This window comes from Hyla sarda, chromosome 7, assembly GCF_029499605.1.
Source record: "Hyla sarda isolate aHylSar1 chromosome 7, aHylSar1.hap1, whole genome shotgun sequence".
Classification (NCBI taxonomy): domain Eukaryota; kingdom Metazoa; phylum Chordata; class Amphibia; order Anura; family Hylidae; genus Hyla; species Hyla sarda.
The window spans coordinates 185,709,135-185,733,664 of record NC_079195.1 but is presented as its reverse complement, the minus strand read 5'-3'; the positions used below and the strand labels follow the sequence as shown (position 1 = coordinate 185,733,664).

General features: G+C 41.3%; 1 protein-coding gene across 15 annotated transcripts in view; it reads right to left on the bottom strand.

The window, feature by feature from the left end:
- The window catches only part of RASAL2 (RAS protein activator like 2), a 394,529-nt gene that overhangs the window by 34,718 nt on the left and 335,281 nt on the right, over positions 1-24,530 (bottom strand). For all 15 annotated transcript variants that reach the window (XM_056531799.1, XM_056531795.1, XM_056531790.1 and 12 more), the window contains 3 exons: positions 22,594-22,747; positions 22,377-22,475; positions 20,869-21,423 (listed from right to left, as the gene is read on the bottom strand). In XM_056531799.1, the coding sequence (XP_056387774.1) occupies positions 20,869-21,423; positions 22,377-22,475; positions 22,594-22,747 (808 nt within the window). The remainder of the gene's footprint in view (positions 1-20,868; positions 21,424-22,376; positions 22,476-22,593; positions 22,748-24,530) is intronic.

The window sequence follows — 24,530 nt, the reverse complement described above, 5'->3', positions numbered from 1 at the left end:
GGAGACAGCACCACATGCACTTGAGAACGGTGTCTGGTACTGCAGCTCAGCACCATAACTATAAAGAGATTTAGGTTTAGTATACATTCTATACTTTCACATAGTTGCCTTGCAAATTCATGAACGAACCATTGGCTGCTGTTTGTAACAGGCTGTAGCCGGTCAGTAGAAGCTAAAAGTCCTTATTTAGTTGAAGCAGTCATATAACAATTGCTAGCAGCAACTTGGGTAATAAAAGCCTAAAGGTCCCCATACACATTGGAGAAAAGCTGCCCGAACTTGACACTTTTAGCAGGATCGGCCGACTATCTAATGTATATGAGGGCTTCCTGACTCTTCTGACAGATGATGCTGGGGGAGAGAAGGTTCAGACACTTTGATTTTACCGGCCTAATTCCTTTGTTCTTGGAGAATTAAGCCATGGCCAGAGGAGTATGGCAGCAGCTTACCCCTTCTCTCTATTCACAACACTCAGCTAAGCCAAACATTTATATGTATGTAGGGATTTGGATGGAGCGGTAGACCGATAACATATGTATATGGTTACCTTAAAGGGAATGAACCATATAGATACTGATCTAAGCCAGATACTGAAACATGTTCTTTTTCTCTAATCTGTTTCTATTTCCAGATTGTATGTTGTTTTCAATTTTTTTGTACATAATTATAGGGGCGGCCACATTGCCCGAGTTTCTGCTTTGCTCTGTTAACAGCAGCTACATGGACATGGTGAACAATAGTCTGAATACGATTTTTTTACTTCTATGAGACAGGTATAAAAAGAATGCTCTGTGACCTATGGAGAGAGGGGAAGCTCTGACCATCACCTACTGTTAATGGTCAGATCCCATCTTATCTAATAGTATAAGCCTTCACTGTAATATTGCCTGTGATAAGAAGAAGACTGCTGAGAAGTGATCTCTACTTTAAGGGGTATTCTGGTTTTATATGTCTTATCCTCTATCCAAAGCCGGAAAACCCCTTTAACTGGAAATGTCAGCCCGACTTTCACTGCAGGATTACAGTGAAAATTAAAACAAGTAGATAGATAAGTGGCCAGAATAAAAACGGCAAGATTTCAGGATAAGTTTATAATATTTTTTTTCTAATTTTCAATTTTAAAAACTGTACTAAAATCTACCATAAAAACTTAATTTAAAAAGGGTCTTTTCTAAAGAACACATTCCCTTTAAGACAGAGGCTTCAGAGACTGTTTGCAGAGACGTTTCTCCCTTTTACCGAAAGTCGCACTCCACGGGAATGCTTGCAAGTCTATGTGTTTCCATTAGACAGACGTGGCGCAATAAGTAAAAATGGAAAATCTAGATACAAACGTCTGAAGGAAAATCAGACATTGTTTGCTTCAGCCACAATGTCTTTATTCAGCCATCTTGACTATAAACAGTGGACTAATATTGGCATCATTTCATCTTGGTATGATCTCATCTTGTATTGACTAAGTGTCTCTAGATTCTCCTCAAGTGAGAAACCAAGAAAGAATTATTTGACCTCTGACTTATCCGAGGCGCCCAGAGGAGATGCTAACATGATAGGATGTAAATATAGCAATCCATAAAGGTCACTGAGGTACCAGCATATTTACAACTTATAATGGAGACTTGAAGAGAATTACAAGATCGAACAAGAACCCTTCGTAGTATACATTACTGGTCTTAGCAATATACAGCATGTGATGGGGGTATACGGCATGTCATTGCTGTAGCCCTGTAAACAAAACCAGCAACAATGGACCTAACAAGCAAAAAACTGGTGTGTATAGCCTTATAAATATAGCTTACAAATTTAAAAGTGGTTGTTTCCATTCAGTTTGTCAACAGGGTGTGCCTATAGGCAGTCTGACAATACTGGCATTGAATTAAAGGGTACTCCACTGGCCAGTGTTCTGAACATTTAGTTCCAAATGCTGCGTGCACGCTGCAGAAGTCGGCCATGCTCCCTCGTGACGTCAGACCAGCAGGCACGCCCCCTACCATAGACTCACATTGAGGGGGCATGGTCTGACATCACAAGGTGGCATGGCCGACCCCCACAGCGCGAACACAGCATTCGGAACAAAATTTTCCAAACGCTGGCCAGTGCAGTACCCTTTAAAGGGGTATTACCGTGGAAATCAACTGGTGCCAGAAAGTTAAACAGATTTGTAAATCACTTCTATTAAAAAATCTTAATCCTTCCAGTACTTTTTAGGGGCTGTATACTAAAGAAAAATCCAAAAATAAATGCGTTTCCTGTGATGTCCTGACCACAGTGATCTCTGCTGACCTCTGCTGTCCATTTTAGGAACTGTCCAGAGAAGCATATGTTTGCTATGGGGATTTTCTCCGGCTCCTAAAATGGACAGCAGAGGTCAGCAGAGAGCACTGTGGTCAGGACATCACAGGAAATGCATTTATTTTATGGATTTCTATTTAGTATACAGCCCCTAAAAAGTACTGTAAGGATTAAGATTTTTTTTAATAGAAGTGATTTACAAATCTGTTTAACTTTCTGGCACCAGTTGATTAAAAAAAAAAAAAAAAAAAAAGTTTTCCACGGTAGTACCCCTTTAACCTTGCATAGAAAGGAACTGTGATGCATAAACAATGCCCTTTGTTAATTTTTTTAATACACATGCGTAAATGATAGGTTCATGATCTCATGATCCTGCATATTAAAAGCACAGACTCATTTCAAGCTTGCTCGAAATGTGTCTGTGTTTTTCGTGTGACCATAGACCTATCATGCTAGTGTGTATATTAAAATTTTCAACAAAGGAAATTTTTTATGCATCACGGTGCTGGAGCAAGTTCCTTTAAATGCACCGGTACATTTGTTTGTTACTGACCGGTGGTGCCCAGCAGCATGTGATGCAGTGTCACTTTAAGACAAGATACAGAAGAGGGGTGAGAATACAGAGGTTTTACACACACACAGTGATCCCTCAACTTACAATGGCCTCAACATACAATGGTCTTTTCTGGACCATTGTAAGTTGAAACCTGACTCAACATACAATACTACAGACAGTCCAGATCTGTGAAACGTGTCAATGGCCGGAAGAACTGACCAATCAGAATGGGCATTTTACTGGTAAAACCCCTGTATTACTGAAGCGTATGCACTGACTGATGTCTGGTAGCGCCCCCTACAGTACAGGGAGGTATTACATGTTCTGTACTCTTTACCTGTACCAGGGTTAGCTGCTCCTATGGACACCAGGTGAGGGCGGCTCCATGTTACTTTTTTAGGACACTGTGTACTGTACAGGACCCCGAAGAAGCTCTTGTCCTCGACATAGACCAGTGTTTTCCAAGCATTGTGGCCCCAGCTGTTGCAAAACTACAACTCCCAGCATGCCCGGACAGCCAACGGCTGTCCGGGCATGCTGGGAGTTGTAGTTTTGCAACAGCTGCAGGCTCCCTGCTTGGGAAACGCTGACATAGACAGTGATTTACAGCTCCCAGCAGATCTTTCTTACTTTTATATATAAGGATTTGCTTTATCTATATTAGTTATCTACTTATTTTTCTTTAATCCTCACTTTTTCCTATTTTTGGATTTTAGTGCCTTTAGAACCAATTACCAGGTTTCCATAGAGTTCTGGTCTCAACATACAATGGTTTCAACATACAATGGTCGTCCTGGAACCAATTAATATTGTAACTTGAGGGACCACTGTATATATATATATATATATATATATATATATATATATATATATATATTTTGTAGACTAATCTCCAGGAGGACAGATACACGATAATTGTTATTTATTAAACAAAGTGTTTTCTAAACAAACAGGCCGGAGTGACGACAGATTCTTTTAAAATTTTCCTAAAAAATACTTTCCAGCTAAACCTAAACTTCTTTGGTTTATTAGTCTTACTACTTGGTAACATCATGTAATTTCTTATGAGGGTGGCCATAATCTTTCTATTATCGGGAGGGTGTTTGAAATAAGACTATATATAATTAAATGATGACCAGTGCTGTAAGGCACACGGCTGACATTCAGGGAGAATATAGTTAAAGGGGTACTCCGGTGGAAAACTTTTTTTTTTTTTTAAATGAACTGATGCCAGAAAGTTAAACAGATTTGTAAAGGACTTCTTTAAAAAAAAAAATCTTTACCCTTCCAGTACCTTTTAGCAGCTGTATGCTACAGAGGAAATTCATTTATTTTTTAATTTCTTTTTTGTCTTGTCCACAGCGCTCTCTGCCGACACCTCTGTCCGTGTCAGGAACTGTCCAGAGCAGCATAGGTTTGCTACGGGAATTTTCTCCTGCTCTGGACAGTTCCTGATATGGGCATCAGGTGTCAGCAGAGAGCACTGTGGGTAAGACAAAAAGGAAATTCAATAAGAAAAGACTTTCCTCTGTAGCATACAGCTGCTAAAAAGTACTGTAAAAGTTCTAGTAAAGATTTTTTAATAGAAGTAATTTAAAATCTGTTTAACTTTTTGGCACCAGTTGATTTAAAAAAAGAAAAATGTTTTCCACCGGAGTACCCCTCTAAAGCCTCTTTTCTCTTTTTGCTTTTGATCCGTGCACTTTTCACATTGCCTGCATATACTTCATATACTTCTACTACTCACGTGTTCTAACAAATGCCCGTAATGAAAGCCATGTGCAAAGACCGCTCACAGAGCAGTTCCCGATAAAAGTACGCTCTGCCCAAAATTGACAAAAATTATGGTGAAATTAAATCTTGGGATGATGCGGAACAATTGGGTTTTTATGTGATGTTTCTATAAGCAATTACATCTATTCATTGTGTTTGTTGCAGCGATCTTTATGTAAACTACAGAAAAAAAAAAGTCATTAGGAATTTACTGGTGAGAAATGTTCTCCAACAGCTCGACAATCTGTAATTTAAGCCCAGCAAACACTTCCAAGTACTCACAGTGTGTAAAACCAAAGATGTCAACACAATAATCAGTATCATAAAAATGGATCACAAAGGAATTAATCACTTCAGCCGAATAAGGACTTTTTTTTTTTTTTTGTTTTGTTTTTCTTTCTTTTGCAAACGAACAAAAACATTTAACGGTATTCACAGACACAAAGGAGAACTTGTCTTTGTACTGGAAGAAAACCTCTGATCATCTGAGAAATCTTAATTCCCGTCACTCGTAATCCCAGAAATTCAGGTGTAGCTACGGTTAACCCAAATATTCTTCCCCTATTACCTACATCCTGGCCATAGGTGGCATAGGGAGGAAAGGATTGTACGCAGCAGCATCATACTGGACAACAAGAGAACATTACTGACTGATCATCAGTCTACAAATCTCTACCTTTTATCATCATGTGAAATTTTTTTGTATCAGTCCCTATGGGTGTCAAAAGGAATTAATGGAATCTGTCAGGTTAATAGGACCATGTGGATACATTTTGTGTATATGGCGGGAGCTTTCCTGGCGCATTCACTGAACAAACATGGTAAATGGTGTATTCATACCCTTACCCCTGCTATATATGATAGGGTGGATTATTTTTCCTTCCTTGTGGCCATATGAACAGATCTATAAGGGGAGAATATCCATTATTCATCCTTTCATCTCCTTTATCTGCACACACCAGTTTTTTCTGTACCTACATTATCCACAGTGATCACTACCTGCTGTAACATATCTGTTCTATGCTATTCGCTCTACTTTGTCTGTTTCATGAATAAGAAAACTACAAGTTTGAAAATGAATATACAGGAAACAAGAGGTCATCTGATTCCTGAGTCATTACCCTGTTGGGTCTGAGCTAACCGTGTTTTAACCAATACCCTAGCCGCGATTAAAGGGGTTATCCAGGAAAAAAACTTTTTTTTATATATCAACTGGCTCCAGAAAGTTAAACAGATTTGTAAATTACTTCTATAAAAAAAAATCTTAATCCTTTCAGTACTTATGAGCTTCTGAAGTTTAGGTTGTTCTTTTCTGTCAAAGTAATCTCTGATGACACGTGTCTCGGGAACCGCCCAGTTTAGAAGAGGTTTGCTATGGGAATTTGCTTCTAAACTGGGCGTTTCCCGAGACACGTGTCATCAGAGATTACTTAGACAGAAAAGAACAACCTTAACTTCAGAAGCTCAAAAGTACTGAAAGGATTAAGATTTTTTAATAGAAGTAATTTACAAATCTATTTAACTCTCTGGAGCCAGTTGATATATCAAAAAAAGTTTTTTCCTGGAATACCCCTTTAAACTTTGAGATCTGCTTAAGAGAGTAGTGGAACTCTCATTACGGGTTGTTTGCAAATTAAAGGGGTACTCCGCTCACAGACCTCTTATGCCCTATGCAAACGATAGGGGAAAAGATGTCTGACCCCCCCAACCCCCCCCCGCCACCCGTGTCCCCCCCCCACCCCCGCGCGATCTCCGTGCAGCACTAAGTATTCTAAATAGTAAGTTAAGGACGCTGGGTTCCCATGGCGGGAGATGTGATATCACGCCACGCCCCCTCCATTCATGTCTATGGGAGTGGGCGTGATGGCTGTTTAGAATGTCAGGTGCTGCATGGAGATTGTTGGGGGTCCCAGCAACGGGATGCATAAAGTAGCAAACAGCCTTACCTAAGCAACTTTCAGTTTTCACTTTGCAGACGTTGCAAATTTATGAAGTGCGAATGTCGCACGTAGGACTTTCTGTGCAAAAAGTCGCAGAGTAGAGGAGGTTTCATACAAAATGGTGTTCTGACGTGACTTATTGTATTTTTGCATGTGTGCCAAGTTTATTATCAACCCCCCTTGGATGGTATGATAAATATGTCACACATAAGCAAAACCAAAGCAAAAATAAAGGATTACAAAACTTACTTACCAAAGACAACAATGATAAATTTCCCCCATTGTCTTTTATAAAAATATCACTACCCCCTTGTAGCTTTTAAGCACTAAAGATGGGATCCTCATCATTCGGGTTTGAAAACAGGTGATTAAAGGCCATTTGTGGCTGAAAACAACTTATCCCATATTTACAAGATAGGTGATAAGGGTTTGATCGTGGGGGGGTTTGACCGCTGGGACCCCCGCGATTCCCAGCACGGGGCAACAGCTCTGCTGCGGCTCTCCCGTGCAGGAGGCGTGCCGGCCGCAGCATGACGTTGCGGCCGACATGCCTCCTCCATGTAGTTCTATGGGAGAGGTAGGGAGGCAGCATTCGTGCTTCCCCGCCTCTCCCATAGAACAGTATGGGGACGAGGCGGGGCAGGGGCGTACCGACAACCTCTCTAGGTAGACTCTACACGCATTCGTGCCCTCACTGAGAACTCATGCGAGGGGCCCAGTTCAGGAGATCGCGGGGGGGTCCCAGCGGTCGGATCCCCCGCAATCAAACACTTATCCCCTATTCTGTGGATAGGTGATAGGTGTTATAACGCTGCAGATGTCCTTTAAGGGGATTCAAACTTCTGGTAACAAATGCAGGGGATCCTGCCTGTTGTAGATGTAGGGCAGTGGTTGGCAACCCCTGGCACGCGTGCCACTCATGGTACGCGAGGTGCATTTGAGTGGCACGCGAGCGAGTGCAGAGCTGGCAACAGCCCCAGGACACTGTTGCTTTAAAACAGCTACGGCTGCTAAAAGATCCGGCCAGGGACGTTGGATGATGCACCTCCCTCTTCCTGCCTGGTGGACTATAGCAGTGCAGTACCGGGAACATGTTCAGAAAGAGAGAAAGTTATCTCTCTTTTTCTTCCCTGTCAACCTTATTCCCCTGCCGTTCTCTGCCAGCAGCATGGAGGGAGTGGGAGGGGGCGGTGATCTCTCAGTACTGGCTGCAGTGTCTGTAGGAGGGCAGGTCAGAGGTCACTGCTACAAATCAGTAAGACTGTTATATGTTTCTTTGTAATACACTCAGCTCAGCTCCTGACTGACAGCAGCTCTTCTGTCCCAGAGACCGGCTCTGGTCTCTGTCAGTCTATAGATCCCCATAACTGTGTTACCTACATAAGTGTTCATTCTGGGGTCTGTATTATGCAGGGCGGTCATTCTGGGGTCTGTATTATGGTGGGTGATAATTCTGGGGTCTGTATTATGGTGGGCGGTGATTCTGGGGTCTGTATTATGGTGGGTGGTGATTCTGGGGTCTGTATTATGGTGGGTGGTGATTCTGGGGTCTGTATTATGGTGGGCGGTGATTATGGGGTCTGTATTATGGTGGGCGGTAATTCTGGGGTCTGTATTATGGTGGGCGGTAATTCTGGGGTCTGTATTATGGTGGGCAGTGATTCTGGGGTCTGTATTATTGTGGGTGGTAATTCTGGGGTCTGTATTATGGTGGGCGGTGATTCTGGGGACTGTATTATGGTGGGCGGTGATTCTGGGGGTCTGTATTATGGTGGGCGGTGATTCTGGGGTCTGTATTATGGTGGGTGGTGATTCTGGGGTCTGTATTATGGTGGGTGGTGATTCTGGGGTCTGTATTATGGTGGGTGGTGATTCTGGGGTCTGTATTATGGTGGGCGGTGATTCTGGGGTCTGTATTATACAGGATGTTTATTCTGAGGTCTGTATTATTGTGGGGTCTGATTCTGGGGTCAGTATTATGGTGGGAGCTGATTCTGGGGTCTGTATTATGGTGGGGTCTAATTTTGGGGTCTGAATTATGGTGGGGACTTTATGATGGCAGAGGGGTAATACAAGGGTTGGTATTATGCAGGTCTGAATTAAAATGCTTATCCATGCTGATTAAATACTTTATTGGCTGTTGTAAGCATGCCCCTCTCTGTGTATTGTCCTCACTGTAAGGCCCTTACAGTGGGGAATATATACTGGAAACATTCTAAAAATAAAAAATAAACACCTACCCTGTTACAAGCCACACCCCAACAAACCCCACCCACAGTAAACCACACCCATAAAAAGCCACACCCATATTGCCGGCACACCAAGTGACTCCGATTTTTTTTTGGGCACAGCACTACCTAAAAGGTTGCCTACCCCTGATGTAGGGGATTTAACTAACCAAGTAGTAGATGCAGGGAATGTAGTGCCTCGTAGTAGTAGATGCAGGGGATTCAACTCCCCACATAGTGGATGCAGGAAATTTTAATGCATCCTTGCAGTGGATGCAAGCTCCGCTTCTGCTGAGTTCCAGAACAATTGCTAAACAAATTGCTAAGCAAATCTTAAAAAAAAATTGACTGATCTAGAAATAGCACCACTATTGCCCAGTGGCTGTGTCTGATATTGCAGCTTAGAAAGCTTTAAGTGAATGCTGTTGAATTGCAATACCCAATACAGCTGATGAACAAGAGTAATGCTGCAAGTGGAAGGAAAAAAAAATAGGTCTGGGGCAAAAAAGATCATCGCATATGTAAGCAAGTGTGGTCACTATAAAGGACTCTGCCCTATTCATCTGAAATCATACAAATCCTTTAAGGAGAATTGAAGATTTGCAGGTATAAGCAGATATGGAAAAAAAAAAAAACAACAACCTTACGCTGATGCTTTGCGTGTTATCTTGCAGTGGTTGGTACACCAGAGACATCACCAGCGTAAGGTACAAATATAGCAGTGTGTCTATGGAAACATGGGGCTGAGATAATATGCTCAGCTATTTGAAAACTGATGTCTCTGAGTGTTACCGTCTAACAGGAGCGAAGCATAACAGCTTGTGAAATGTGCATTGCTTCATGAACCAAACACCGCTGCTGCCATTATTTAATGTTGGGCAGTAAACCTGTGTTATTATAGTGTCTGTAGGCAAGACGACCGTCATGGCAATGAACATCACCAACATTACTCAAAGGCGGCAGTAACTTATTCAGTAACGTGTTTCATGGCAACAGATACAGTAGAAAGATTATGCAAGAAATAAGACATTGTGTAAATACTGAAAAAAAGATTATACACAAGGTATGGCAGTCAGACCTTTTGGCATTCACTTGGTTAACGTTTTTTAAACAGTTTATTTGGAATTGGTTTAGCTGAATTCACTATTCTCCATTGGGGTCGGGATCTGTATTGGTTTCAGATAGTTTTTCCAATATATTTTGCAATTAGAATGATTTGCAGTGCTATTCTTGCCATCAAAAACACTGGACCTTAGTTAAATGTAGACCGGACAAATCTCATCAGATTTGCCAATGAAATCTAACTTTTTGAGTGGTTTCCTAATTGTTTCTATTAAAGTAATTCTCTAGCTACTAAAGAACTGAATGTGAAGGGGTTTAACTGGCTATTAAAAAAATATGCTTCTTTCTCCTCTTAACAGGCAATTTTCCACCACTGCTCTCCCCCAATTACAAGGACCAGCAGCTCACTGAGGGAACATCTTACATGCTGCCATACAAGTCTCTGAAGAGAGGAGGGATGAGGAGGAAGATGGGAGAGGAATTGAGTGGAGAAGGCAAGAGGCAGACAGAAACTGCAACGAGACAACACAACAGCTTATTGTAAGAATTAGATCTCACTGCAGTTTGATCCACAATTTAGACTGCTCAGTACTGCTCTATAATGCCCTCATAGCTTCTGCATCTAAGGGTGCACTAGAAAGAGAAAGAAGACCAGGATCGCCGTTTGTGTATGCGAAACATCATAGATGTTAAACTTCACCCTCCAGCTCAGGAAGAACTAAATATGAGAAATCTAGCAAGCAGACCAGAAAACTGATGAAAAATGCCATATACAAGGTGCATAGTAGACAGAAATAGTGCTACACACAAATGTTTAGCCTTAGTGCTCACTGGACATGAACAGTGTTCCCCAACAATGAGGTCACTGTAATTTCATAAAAGTCACTTAAAGGTCATTCCACAGAATAAATCCCTAGAATTAGTGGTCAGGGAAAAACAGTGGCCTCAGTGTGTGTCAGTATACTTAGCTTGGTGGCTGTGCCATGAATTGACTAGGGCTTTGGTTACATCTTTGTTGTGGTTTCCATCATAAACATAAACCTCAATGCAGTGCCGGATCCATCACAAAATGGACACTGTTGGGGACAGATAGACTCTTCTGACTGATAATGAAGTCCATTTGGTACCCTAATGGCGTCTATCATTTCTAAAGAGAAGAATAGTGAAGATGTGAACAAGGACTTGTGTATTTTTTCTTTTCTTAATACATAAGGGTATGTAAAAATGCAAACATTTGTGGCTCCTCTTCTCCGGCACATTGTGTCCATGATCACTCGTCTTTGGTATTCTCTGACAATTACGAACTTTTAATCTAATACTTTTGAACATGGGAGTCAATGTGGTGAATGATTTTGAGGTGTAAATAAATATGAAGAGATGGGAATTCTCTGCGGCTGATGCTTTGGTCCTCACCAAGGCCACTACTACTTTGTCCTTTTTATTGTTTTAACCCCTTGACGACATTGGACATAAATGTAAGTCATGGTGCTGTGGTACTTAGCACACGTACATTTATGTCATATACATGACCGTGAGCTCGCATCATGTACGGCAGGTCCCAGCTGTTACCATTATCCCCTCAGATGCCCTGATCAATACAGATCACGGCATCTGCAGCAGTGCGGCACTTAAAATGGATGATCGGTTCGCCCACAGCGCTGCCGCGGGGATCCGATCATCCAGCATGCGGCCGGAGGTCCCCTCACCTGCCTCCGGCTGTCTCCAGGGGTCTTCTGCTCTGGTCTGAGATCGAGCAGAAGACCACCGATAACACTGAGCAGTGATATAGCAATCAAATGACTGCTATAAATAGTCCCCTATGGAGACATAAGAGTAAAAAAAAAATGTGAAAATGTAAATTGTCCCTTTTTCCATTTTACCTCCAAAAAGCGTAAAAAAATTATTAAAAAACATATTTGGTATTGCCGCGTGCGTAAATGTCTGAACTATCAAAATATGTTAATTAACCCCTATAGTAAAAAAATGTATGCTTTTTTCTCACATTTTGTTTGAAAAAAATTTATAAAAAGTGATTAAAAAGTAAAATATAAGCAAAAGTGGTACCGATAAAAATTACAGATAACAGAGCAAAAAATGAGCCCTCATACTGCCCCGTATTTTCGGCAAAATGAGAAATTTATTGGTGGTCAAAATAGGGCAATGTCAAACATTCTAATTTTGTTAAAATAGTTTGAGATTTTTTTTTAAAGCGGTACAATTATATATATATATATATATATATATATATATATATATATATATATATAAAATGTATGTCATTTTTACTGTAAAGTGTACGGAGTGAAAACAAATCCTTCAAAAATTTGCTAAATTGTGGTTTTCTTTTTAATTTCCCACATAAATAAAAAAAATTTTGGTTGTGCCATACATTTTATGGTAAAATAAGTGATGTCATTACAAAATAAAATTAGTGACGCAAAAAACAAACCTTCATATGGGTCTGTAGATGAAAATATAAAGAGTTATGATTTTTTAGAAGGCGAGAAGGAAAAAAAACAAAATGCAAAAATAAAATTGGCCTGGTCCTTACGGCCAAAATGGGCTTGGCATTTAAGGGGTTAAAACATTGCATGATAGAGTACAGGATTAATAATTAAAAAAAAATCTTTTAAAACTATCTAAGGCCATGTTCACATTACGGTATTTTTTTTTTGTACATATATTCTGACATGTGAAAAACACAAGGTTATGCATTCCATCAGATTTTTTGAGAAAAAAAAAAGTAACGTGTCATGTCTTCGGTTCTGCACTGGGTATCCTGGATGCCGATTTGCCCCAATGGGGTAATCAACACCTAAAACCTTGCCGAGTCCACAACATACAAGCTAAAAAATATGTAAGAGGAATCCGAGCCATGAGGGATTTTATTTTGATTGTCCTATTCATCTGAATGAAGCATGAAAAAAATCCATGTGCATGTTGCGGAAACTAGGGATCGTCTGATACTGATTTTTTAGGGCCGATACTGATAATCTATGACCTTTCAGGCCGATAACTTATTCCGGTATAAGGTATCAGCTATTTCGGACAGAGACCGCTGCCGCCCGCTTATCTCCCCCTGCCTGTCCTGGGGTCCTCCCTAGTCCAACCACCACCGCTGCTGCTCCATTGCCTCCCCCATCCCCGGTTTTATAATTACCTGTTCCCGTGCTACTTATGGTTCCGGCGGCGTCCTGAGCTGTCACTGTGCGCACTGACGGTGACGTCGCATTGAGGACATCACTCGTCATTGCACTGTGCAATAACGCAGGATGTCGCAGGAGCCAGAAGTAGCGCGGACCCCGGGAACAGGTAATTATAAAACCGGGGATGGGGGAGGCAATGGGGGCAGCGGCGGTCTCTGGCCAGGGGGTGGGGGGGATTGGTCAGGCATTATCGGCATAACGGCAAGGTAATTGCCGAATACCGATAATGTCCGAAATCGTGAATATTGGCCGATAATATTGGCCAAACCGATAATCGGTCGATCCCTAGCAGAAACATCCCCTTGCAGATGTATGGAAAAGATTTTCATTTGCCGAAATTTCCGCAACGAATCTGACATAAATTTAGTGTAAACTTAAGCTTTTCAGCACTATTTTACAGAGTGTTTGGTGATGTCCCTTTAATAACTTTGCAGTGCAATCCGCAAGCATATTTTTCCTCTGCAAACAAAAATAAGGGGACAGAGATCGTGATTTCTGTCAAGGAAAAGTGAAATACTATATGTTGACCCAATAGAACAGAACTCTTAATGGAAAACAAAGCCATTATAAAAAGCATGCTTATATTACTGATCAATAACTCCTGAACGAGACAATGTATGTGGCTTCAGCCAATAATCATCATCTAAGGTAATCAGCATATACTGTATCTATGCCATCATAATGGCTAAAGACTGCCTCTTAGCTCTTCATTTCTTCCATTTTAATGTTAAAATATCCATTTAATACATTCATGAGAAACATAAAAGCTATTTATACTGTGACCATGTGCAGTCTGGTGGATGTCCTTGGGCATTAAGATTTCTTTACCGCCTTAAAAACTGATGATAATCACATTTTATTTACTAACGCATCCATCTTACCATTTGTATTACTAGGGTACTCTGAAGGAGAAAAAAACAGTTCGTGACACAGACAGATGTGTCAACAGAGAACACTGTGGTCAAACTGGAAAGTACTACACAACTTCCTCTGGAGCATACAGCAGTAGCTGAAGGCCTAAGATTTTCAATAGACATAATTTACAAATTTGCATAATTTTTTGCCACCAGTTGATTTGAAATAATTTTTTACTCAGAGTACCCTTTTAACCTTTTCCACCAGTCCTCACTACATATATATTATGTATATTACTTTAAATGGTGGCAGCACTGACCTCTATCATGCATATACTGTACATTACAAGGTAATGGTTTTACCTTTGCCGGATCCTTGGTAGTCAAGTATACTATTCAATACTAAAAAGACACTTTATTGTTATTTTTGGGCTCATTTGTGTAGGCTATTGACACTTTTGATGTATTCTGGATTTGTTCTTCATCAGGAGTTTATGTGATGGTATAAGATGTAGCTGAGAGACCTAGAAAACTGAACACTAGAAATCTTTAACCAATAACTGGAGATCCACTATTAACAAAAAACTAGTAGAGAAAAAGATGGCCACCAAGCTTAAGTTCAATAGTAAAAATTCTGAAAATTTCTTTAAAAAAAGGGTTATTAAAGAGTACCTGTCATCAAACCATATTTTCTAAACTAACTCAGAATATATTCCCTAATTACTCCTAACACCCCTCCTGCCCTTTCCGAGCTTTAAAAAGCTGTGTATCATGTTTCCCCTTGCTCACATTGTGTGAGCTGCCAGCAGGAGAAAGTGGGCGTTCTCCAGCAGGCGCAACATCAATGAAGCTTGTGAGAGCTGTGCCTCACCATGCCCCGCACCCACTTCCTGAGTTTGCACTTCTACAAGTCCGGGTGGAGTCCAAACTAACTGTTTAACTTGTGCAGGGAACAGAAAAGAGCCACCTAGTGGCTGTTTTTCCAAACACATTAATTAAACAGCAAGTAAATAGCAAAGTGTCTTATAATTCCATAAGGTGACAGGTACTCTTTAACTATCCAAAAGCAAACTACTTGGTGGACCTAAAGCCACATTGCTGTACAAAAGTTATGAACATACATACCACACAGAGACCATAGAATATCTTAAAGGGGTTATCCAGGAAAAAACTTTTTTTTTATATATCAACTGGCTCCAGAAAGTTAAACAGATTGGAAATTAATTCTATTAAAAAATCTTAATCCTTTCAAAACTGGGCGTTTCCCGAGACAGGTGTCATCAGAGAGCACTTAGACAGAAAAGAACAACCTTAACTTCAGCAGCTCATAAGTACTGAAAGGATTAAGATTTTTTTTATAGAAGTATTTTACAAATCTGTTTAACGTTCTGGAGCCAGTTGATATATATAAAAAAGTTTTTTCCTGGAATACCCCTTTAAGTTAAGTTCACATATGTCTGGGGATGCAAAGCCAACCCAAATAGGTGAAAGCCATATCTTTTGAATCTGATGTCCCATCTTGTGCCCCACAGGCTGAAAAGAAGGACAGTGCTAGACCTATAAGCCATCTGGCATAGCTGCCAACCTGTGTGATTTCTCGAGATTGTCACGATCACACCCCATCAGTCCAGCTAAGACGATAGAGGGAGAGTGATGGTGCAAGGGTTAAAGCCGCCAGACCTCTGGGTATCCACTACTAGTCCCAGCAAGTCACCAAATTAACCCTGAGATAAACGTGTTTCCACCAGAGCTGCCTTCAGAAAGGTGAGCTCATATATTTAGAGATCAAAGACCAGAGCTGATTAATTAAACATTTAATCTGATAAAAGGTATCACAGTGCTGACTATATAAAAATACAGGAACAAATGACATACAGGTATAAAAATATATAAAAGAGTTTAGCAAGGCAAGTTCAGAAAACAAAAGATGAAGTTCTTACAGCATGATGGTATAGCAGTCCTTGTCAGTGAGAGTGCTGTTCTTAGGATGGTCTTGTCAGCTTGTTGCACAGCCTTCAACAACCAACTTTTTAGTCTAGCATTGTTTAAATATCATATCTGCTTTCTTCGGAGGGAAACTCCATTCCCCCCTCCCCTCTGATCCCACCAGGTGGGGCATCTCTCTTCCTGACCCCTTATCTGTTTGAATATATGATGGGACCAGAGTGCATGACTTCAAAAGAGCCTTTGACTTCAAAGGAGATGTAAACAAACAGCCAGACCCCCAATAAAATGCAATACACAAAACACAGTCTGAATGACCTCTCACCCATGTCTTGGATAAGACATTAAACAGTTACAATTATAATACACATATAGGATTTTAATAATCAGGCCTTGGGCCTGACAGAGATCAAAGAACTTTTTTTTATTTTATTTTTTATCGGACAGTTGCAAGCTGGGTGGTAACTTTCCTGGATTGCCGGATATATGTCGAATCCAGCCTTAAGGAAAATGTGGATGCAATCAGGGCTGTGGTTATATCTAGATTTCATCAAGACCCAGATACAGTCCCACATAAACTACACCTATGTAAGCTGCACAGGCCTGAAAATTATGTTTTGTTACTTCACTGACTACAAGGTAGATTATCAGTAATGTGCACATTATCAGGGGGAGACCATAAACAACTGGAGTATCTCACGGTTTACTCCTAAATCTTGTTTTGTTAAACCTGTTGTCTATTTTTTAATTATCCTCTAAAAAAAAAAAACAAAAAAAAAAAAAAAAAAAACAAGTCAACATGTCCCTTTCATGCATCTTTATGGGAGAGCTGGAGATACACGAACACTGTATCTCCGGCTCTCCCATAGAGATGCATAGAGGGGGTGTGTCCGCCACCAATTTGTGCAGTGGTCAACACACTTCATTCAAGCAGGGGTGCTGGGTGGGATAACGCCTTTAAATTTGGAAAAAAAAGGCCTTCCTTTTTGTTGATAAAAATTGTTCCTTAAAGGAGTAGTCAACTCCATAGTATATTTAGTCAGTTGTGCCATGGCTAATAAAAAAAAAATAAAGAAAACACTCACCTTCTTGCCATGTTCCCCCTCGGATGGTGACGATATGACGATCCGTGCACACGGAAGAAGGAAGAAGACCGGACTGGAGGACTGATAAGGTGGGTGACGCAGGAAGGTGAGTGAAAGTTTGTTTTCTTTTTTTTTTTTTTTTCAGCCCGGGCACAACGGACTAAAAATACACCGGCGTAGTCTACTACTTTAAGGAATTTGTGTAAACTGCATCATAATGTTTATAAATGATTATAACGGAAATTGGGAGAAGGATTCTCTTGTCTTCATATCGCACAGAGCTTTACAAGAAAAAGACTTGGGATTCTTATTTCCCATAACTAAAGTTGGTAAACCGTGCTTCCAGGCAGCGAGTAAGCTTGCAGAATTCCAGAAGACAACAAGGCTTACATAAGGTTTGGAAGGGATGGCAGGAAGGTTATCGGTGCTAATGTTAGAAGGTATTATTTTACTGACAGCAGAAGAAGGAAAAGAATTCCAGCTGATGTAGTAGAAAAATCGAAAAGTAAGTTATTTTAAAGTTAGTGGTGAATAACCACAAATCTGTTCTAGGACATAGAGGATGTTTTATGGCTCCTGGGATGCTGACTAAAGAAAAGGTATATAAAAGAAAAAGAGAAAAAAATAAAAAATAAATAATAGAACAGTATAGTTGGACTATTTTGTCATTTTCTGTCATCACTGATCTATATTTGTATGCCACAATGTTCTGAAACGGACATAGGGGTGGACATATCCAGGCTGTTCTTGGCCTGGATGTGTGTATCCTTTGCAGTGTTCAGGCAGATTGCACCTTAAAGGGGAATTCCGGGCAAAAACATTTTATCCCCTATCCTAGCAGCCGGTACCCCCCCCCCCCCCCCCCCCCGATCAGACATCTTATTCCCTATCCTTCGGATAGGGGATAAAAAGTTTTTGCTGGGAATAACCCTTTAATGTTCTGCACATGCACTTTAAGGTTGTTATGCATTACCTGGCACCTTGGGTAAAACCTGTTTACTGCATCATATTATCATCCCTTGTGGTTGTATTGGGCTTAAATATCCTTTACTATATGTACTGCCTACTGTGACGTCCATTTTTCAGCTGCTATCATCTCAGGGTTTTTTTTAAAGTTTTTTCTTTATATGTTTTTTATGCGTTGACCTTAAAGGTACGTTCACACGTACAGGATCCTGTACAGATTTGATGCACAGGATTTGTAACTTCATATTAGAAGTTGTGCTCAGTCATTTAGTTTAGATTGAAATCTGCAGCAGAAAATCCTGTGTATCAAATCCTGTGCATCAAATCTGCGCAGGATCCTGTACGTGTGAACATACATTAAAAAAGATGGTTTGTTTTTCGTTATTTGGCCTGCTGCAGTATGGTTTTTGTAGGTTTTTGTGTTAAGAAGTTTATGAGTAGAATTGTGGGACCCTAAAAGGCTTTTTAGAGTTCTGAAAGAATTGGTCTTCATTTACTTGGCTCAGAGACGATGTGCCAAGCACACACATGTGACCTCTACAGCCAATCACTGGCCTCAGCGGTCTTGCACCATAAATACCGTGATTGCAGTGGTTAGGTAGGTATACCAATACATCATCGCTGCAGCCATGTAATTAAAGACCAGAGGGGGAATCTGGTTGTCCATGGTGGTTCAGTAACCAGAAGTGAATGGAGGAGCTAGAGATTGAGCAAACTGGGAGCCGGCTGTCAGGATATAAAATAAACAGAATCAAGCAGCTTGCTGTGTATTGTAACACATGTAAGCTGCAGAAGAAAAGCAGTAAAAAATGTAAAAATGTTAAATATAAAAAGGTATGGATGAAAAAAAATATAAAAAAGGTACCAATGGCTTACAAGATAACTAAACACTGTCACAGAGAATAGGGGCCCCCATTACAACATAGACCTAGGGATAAAAGATAAGTGTTTGCATAAAAGTATCAAAGTGGTAATCCCCCTATCCGCCATAATGTCTTATAAACCTCTACAAACCATAGATGTCTATAATCCTTACACAAATAACACTATGCTAATGTACAGGTATCTTAAGAGTGCACAATCCTTCCTGTGAAATTTGTATCCTATCCTCCATTGCCTCCAGTTACGAAAGCGACACATATTTCCGATCCCATGGTAGTTAATGTGCTTTCCCAGTGAGGTATTTGGTTGCTAGGGGCATCCGGGCTATTTATAAGGCTTCCTAATTGGGAAATCACCTATGCTTCTTACATAAGAGCCTCACTGAACAAACAGCACCGTGCCATCGCAAAGCCCATAAAATGTCCTCACCAATATTAGCAGTTTTACCGGAGTCCAGATTCGCTGCCAACAGCTAAAACATTAAAGTCGGCCGTTTAATAAAACTCGCCATGTTTCAGTGTGTCACTGGAGAGACGGGCAAATAAAGATAGTGAGCAATGCTTCCAGCTGAAATCTTCACTGGTTACTGAGCTGGAACACAACAGATCTGATATACGGACATCAATACAAAGCCCTTCCCAAGACTGCAATTCTTTCCACGCATTACTGTCTGCACAGACTCAAAACATTAGGTCTCTGTCTATTAACCACCACAAAAAGCACCATTTATCTGGGGAGGCTTTTTAGATATATCTGGAGAGAGGAAACTTTCATCTAACCAAGGAAAGGACAGTTCTACAGAAAATAAAGTCTTTAATACGTTCCCGACCTCACAGTCTTAACCTTTCAGACTCACTTGTAAAGCACCAACAGCTGCTGACTGGCTGAAGAGGAGTCGTAATAGAACAATGATGGCGGTCACACACCATAGATAACATTATTCACAACAGTGTTTTTGAATTATTTTTCTATGGAAAACAACCCCTAATAATTGAGGGATCATACTTCTAAAACCCTATAAATTTTTGTCATCACATGGGGCCTGACATAAATTTTCTCTGCAATATTTGTTCAAGCTGGGTCCGTCTGAGCTAAAGACAGTGAAACTGAATGAATCTCTACTCTGGCTTATTGAGAGATATCCTGAATTTGAGACAACCCATTACAGAATGTTGTTCAAACATCCCCAATAACTACCTAAATTCACACTTACCTAATACAGACAAATTTTAACCATAGGTATTAGGGTCGCAAGTCCCTAAGACAGATGTCAGCTCAGGAGAACACAAGGTGCATTAGAATAATACATTGTACTTTTCAGAACTGATGGAATATGTGAATAATAGATGCATATGAAAAATGTTTGGTCTAAATGGGCCATTGTCAAGCTAGATACTAAGCATCTGAGACTTCTATTGAATACTCCTGTTTCTTCTGCGCAGTCGATGGTTTTGAGGTCCACACTGTTCTATACTCGTTGCATCATGCACATTAAGCCAAAGCAAAGTATTCTCCATGGACCACAACAGAAAACAACACCATATACTGTTATGAACAGAGAACCCTGTGTAGTTCTAATATAATACAAAAACTTTTCCGTGTGCGGTCCCAAGAGCATGGGCAACTTAGAATTACATAAGCTTAAATGCCCGAGCAGTAACATTCATGTACAACGTATTAACATATGCTCAAAATGCTCTTCAGAAACATTGATCTACATTTCCTTTATTCTATCAGATAACTCAGAGGATATCAAAAGTCGCCATGTGATTTACAGCGCAAGATCTCCTTATAATCCCCAAGAGTGCAAAAACAAGAATATTTTATGGTTCACATTCAGACTCTTAGGAACAGATTATCTGTCTCCTGGTAATGCATTAGGAGCCATAAGAGTTATTTTATGTATAAAGTGCTGAGAGTCTTCAGAAAAAGTCAGCCTATTTTCCATCAAAAATAGAGAGACAAAAACTAGTACATACATTTTACTAACAGTTTGTTAAAGACCATAACCAAAACCGGTGGCTCTTAGCCAATGTAAAACCACTAATCTAACAGTGACCAGTGCACTGCGGATTCTTACCTTGGCCCTTCCCGTACTCTGCAGAATGTGCACCAGCGCACAGGCCATCTCTTCTTTGTTCCGGACGCTGATCACTGGCTCCAGCACAGAGCATAACATTGTATAGTTTACAGTGATAAATTCAGCAAATTCCTTGTACTGCTCCATAGGCAGAATGGTGATAGTCTGATACCGGGACTTGATGCGGATAGAAGGTCCCACAGTCTTGCCTTTGTTTATGGTAGGTGTGCTTATAGGGTACCACTTCTCTACAAACTGTCTGCCTGTCACACTGGCCATAGGAATGTTTACTAGCCCCACATAATTGTTTTTATCCTTCTTCTTTTTCTTCTCTACGTCCTTATAGATGTGCACGGTGATATTGTGGAGAGGGGGCAAACCGTAAAACTCAAAGTGCTCTCCCCAAAATATATTGTCTGCTTTTGCTTTGCTTGTAGTGCGGGCAAACAGTGTATCGTCCAGACAAAGCTCACAAAAATACTTCTTTTTGGGGGCCAAGTCCTTGGCCTCAATGATCCACAGGCGCAATACATTTTCTGCCCGGCGGCAATTGTCCTGGAGGTGACAGAATAAATTAGAACATTTCCTACAACAGCAAAGATAGAGGCTATTTTTGTTTTATCATTACAATTACATCGGGCGTATGTCATCCTGTTCACACTAGATGAGATGTCCATTAGGCAGGGCTTTGGCAGCAAGCACAAATAACTGTTTCAGTTAAGAACAACTTACATTGAATTTCCTCTTATCCTATCACAATGCTCTTCTTGGGCTTGTTCGCTTTAAGTTGTACTGTCAACTAAAATGCTACACTTACTAGTTTTCTCCATGAATTATAAATTTTAAGGTGACTGTAGCCTTTTCCATTGATAATCCATGTCTATGCTGATGATTTGATTCACATTGATATTTTTTTTTCCTTCATAAACATTCGACTCAACTCTAGAATTCAGACTGGCCCATTGACAGCCCTGGCTCTAACTTACTTTGGGGGTTGGCATGAGTATGGATTTTTAAGTTATTGTCATATAGCATGTTTGTGAAATGATACCAAGGTCTGCAATGCAATAGAAAGTGGACATTCTCTGTCTGGCAGCATAGCGGCTCCTCAAAACATGTCCACTAGTAGGCCCTCAGGGTACATCAGGGTTATTTCTATTATTTATACGGTATATTAGTGTGGTATACATAATTTCATTCAGAATTTTTTTTATTAGGAAGTCTCAACTCTCTGAAGCAATGGATCCGGGATATTTGCAGTTTAATGTACATAGCAGTGGTTTATTAATCTTAGGTAAAAGTAAAATATAGGTGGATCGTAAATTCATAAACTTTATCCGTAAGTGCGATATCACAATAACACATGACAAAGATGGGAAAGAAACATGAGCATCCTGTGACATAAAACCATATAGTGTCTAGAGGAAATAGAATTATTCTTGAATAATATAATAATTTCTGGAAGCAAAGAGACTTCCCACAGCAATCTTATTTTCCCTTACTCTTACCTTGTTTGGTTGAACTGTTCGTCTTAAGTTTTCCATCCACTTATCTCTTTCGGCAGCTGAGGAGCAGCTGAAGCATTTACTACCACTGGCGTATGTTACCTGGAAGAGGTGCGATGACATAAGGGATAAAAAACACAAAAAGAAAGCAAAGGTCACAAAAAAGGGATTGCCATTAATAATTTTCTCAGTGTCTAATAACAATACAAATGTCCTTTACCTCAAAACAGAACTCTTGCCCCAGTATGCTGCTGTGCAATGGCTTGACCAAAATTTTATCTTCTGCCCCTAAATCCAAAGCCTCCACAGCACTTCCTGGACTCAGCAAGGACTCATGAGAACGGGATTCTTTCAGTTTGGGTAACCCACGTGTCCTAAATGGAGAAGAGAGAGTGACTTTAAAATAGCTGCAAGTCCCCAGGACATAGAACACAAATCTAATTTGCAAATAATACTTTTTGATAAATTATATGCAAGACGCATCCATACTGGGTTTACCAAACGCATATTCTGAAGAGACATCCATTACGATCCATGAATATGTGCTTTAAAGGACTTCAGGTTCCGGCGCTGCCCTGGCTAGACGCGGCTAACTGAGCTTGCGCGCCTCCCGGTCCTTACCCGACATTATACCGCGTGGCACAGCTCACTGGCTCATCCTCTGAGCACCCCCGGTTCCCCGCAGCTGCCGGCGTCTGCATGGAGCGGTATTTGCTCCGGAGCACAGAGAAGCCGACGGTCCCGCTTGGTCCCTGCAAGAAGACCTCCATATCTGCAATGGCGGTGGCAGCGCTCCACAAGCCATGTGTGGAAGCACATTCAGCAGCGCACAGCGAGACCCGTCTGAGGGACAGGAGCGCATCATCCCTCCTGCTCCCAGACGCAGCAGCGGGACCAGTCCTGCCTCCAGCCTCTCCTCCCCGGTATGTACACTTTCTCCAGCCCGCCTGTGCCCCCAGTGACTCACTCCACTCCCCAGCTGCCCTGGAGGAGTTAATGGAGGAAGCTCTCTCCATGCCTACTCCCAGCCGCCCCCCTGCTGAATAAGCAGACACAGCACTTGCCAGCTACCTCTATGCCTACGATGCACAGGCACATCAGTCCTCTGAGGAGACCCCCACCTCTGCCACTTTACCATCTATGGACTTTAAGCACCTGATGCCACTGCTAAGATAATGCCCAGTATCCAGCACTCCCTTGAGGCATCCCTGCAAGCCCCCATGCGCAATTGGGCTCTGAACTGGCCCGCACCAATTCAACTCTCGCGGCTGTAAGGAGCGATGTTAGCTCCCTGGTACAGAACCATCTAGCTCAATCCGCAGCTCTTGCTGATCTGCAACAGAAAAATATGAATTTATGGGCCAAGCTTGATGATTTAGAGAACCGCTCCAGACGCAATAATCTACGCATGGTGGGGCTCTTTGAACAGGTGAAACCCTTGGACTTGCAGCACAACTGCGAAGTGGAACTATCTGAGGCCCTGGGTCTGCAATATTATTGTAGAGTTGAAAGGGCTCACCGTCTGGGGCCAGACCGGGGGCTCAATTACTCCAATATGCCCTCATCTCAGTCCAATCAATGCAATAGACCTTGCTAGGTCATCTTTAAAGCTTTTATAACGACCACCAGGCCCTACTGCGGGGGTTCCGGAGGCGCTCCTTGCCCCTGATGATTCGTGGCTGCCAAGTCCTGCTCTTTGAGGATTTTTCAGCGCTGGTGGTAAAGCGCTGCAGAGCGTTTAGCACAGTGTGTTCAGATCTGTTCCAGAGAAAGATGAAGTTCCAGCTCCAATACTCAGCCATGTTGAGAGTCTACCATGAAGATGGATCATCCTCAGTGCTCACCAGCCCGACTGCCACTGAGGCAACGCTACACAGTCCAGCCCAAATGGACCATTGCAGGGGAAGCCCTCACTCCACGCAGGAAAATCCTTCAGCTCTATCCCCGAGACTTCCTCGTTCACAGGCTGACCGTGACACTGATGTCCTGTGATCAAACTTTTCGTACCCTATATTGCTCGCTGATTGCACTTTCCACTTATCCACCGACTATGTGGCCTTAACTATTGGAAGCCTGGCCTTGCAGTTATGTGTGGGGAGGGGTGTTTATTACTAGGTTACAATGTCGTCCCTGTGTGGCCTCTGTTGGGACTGACTG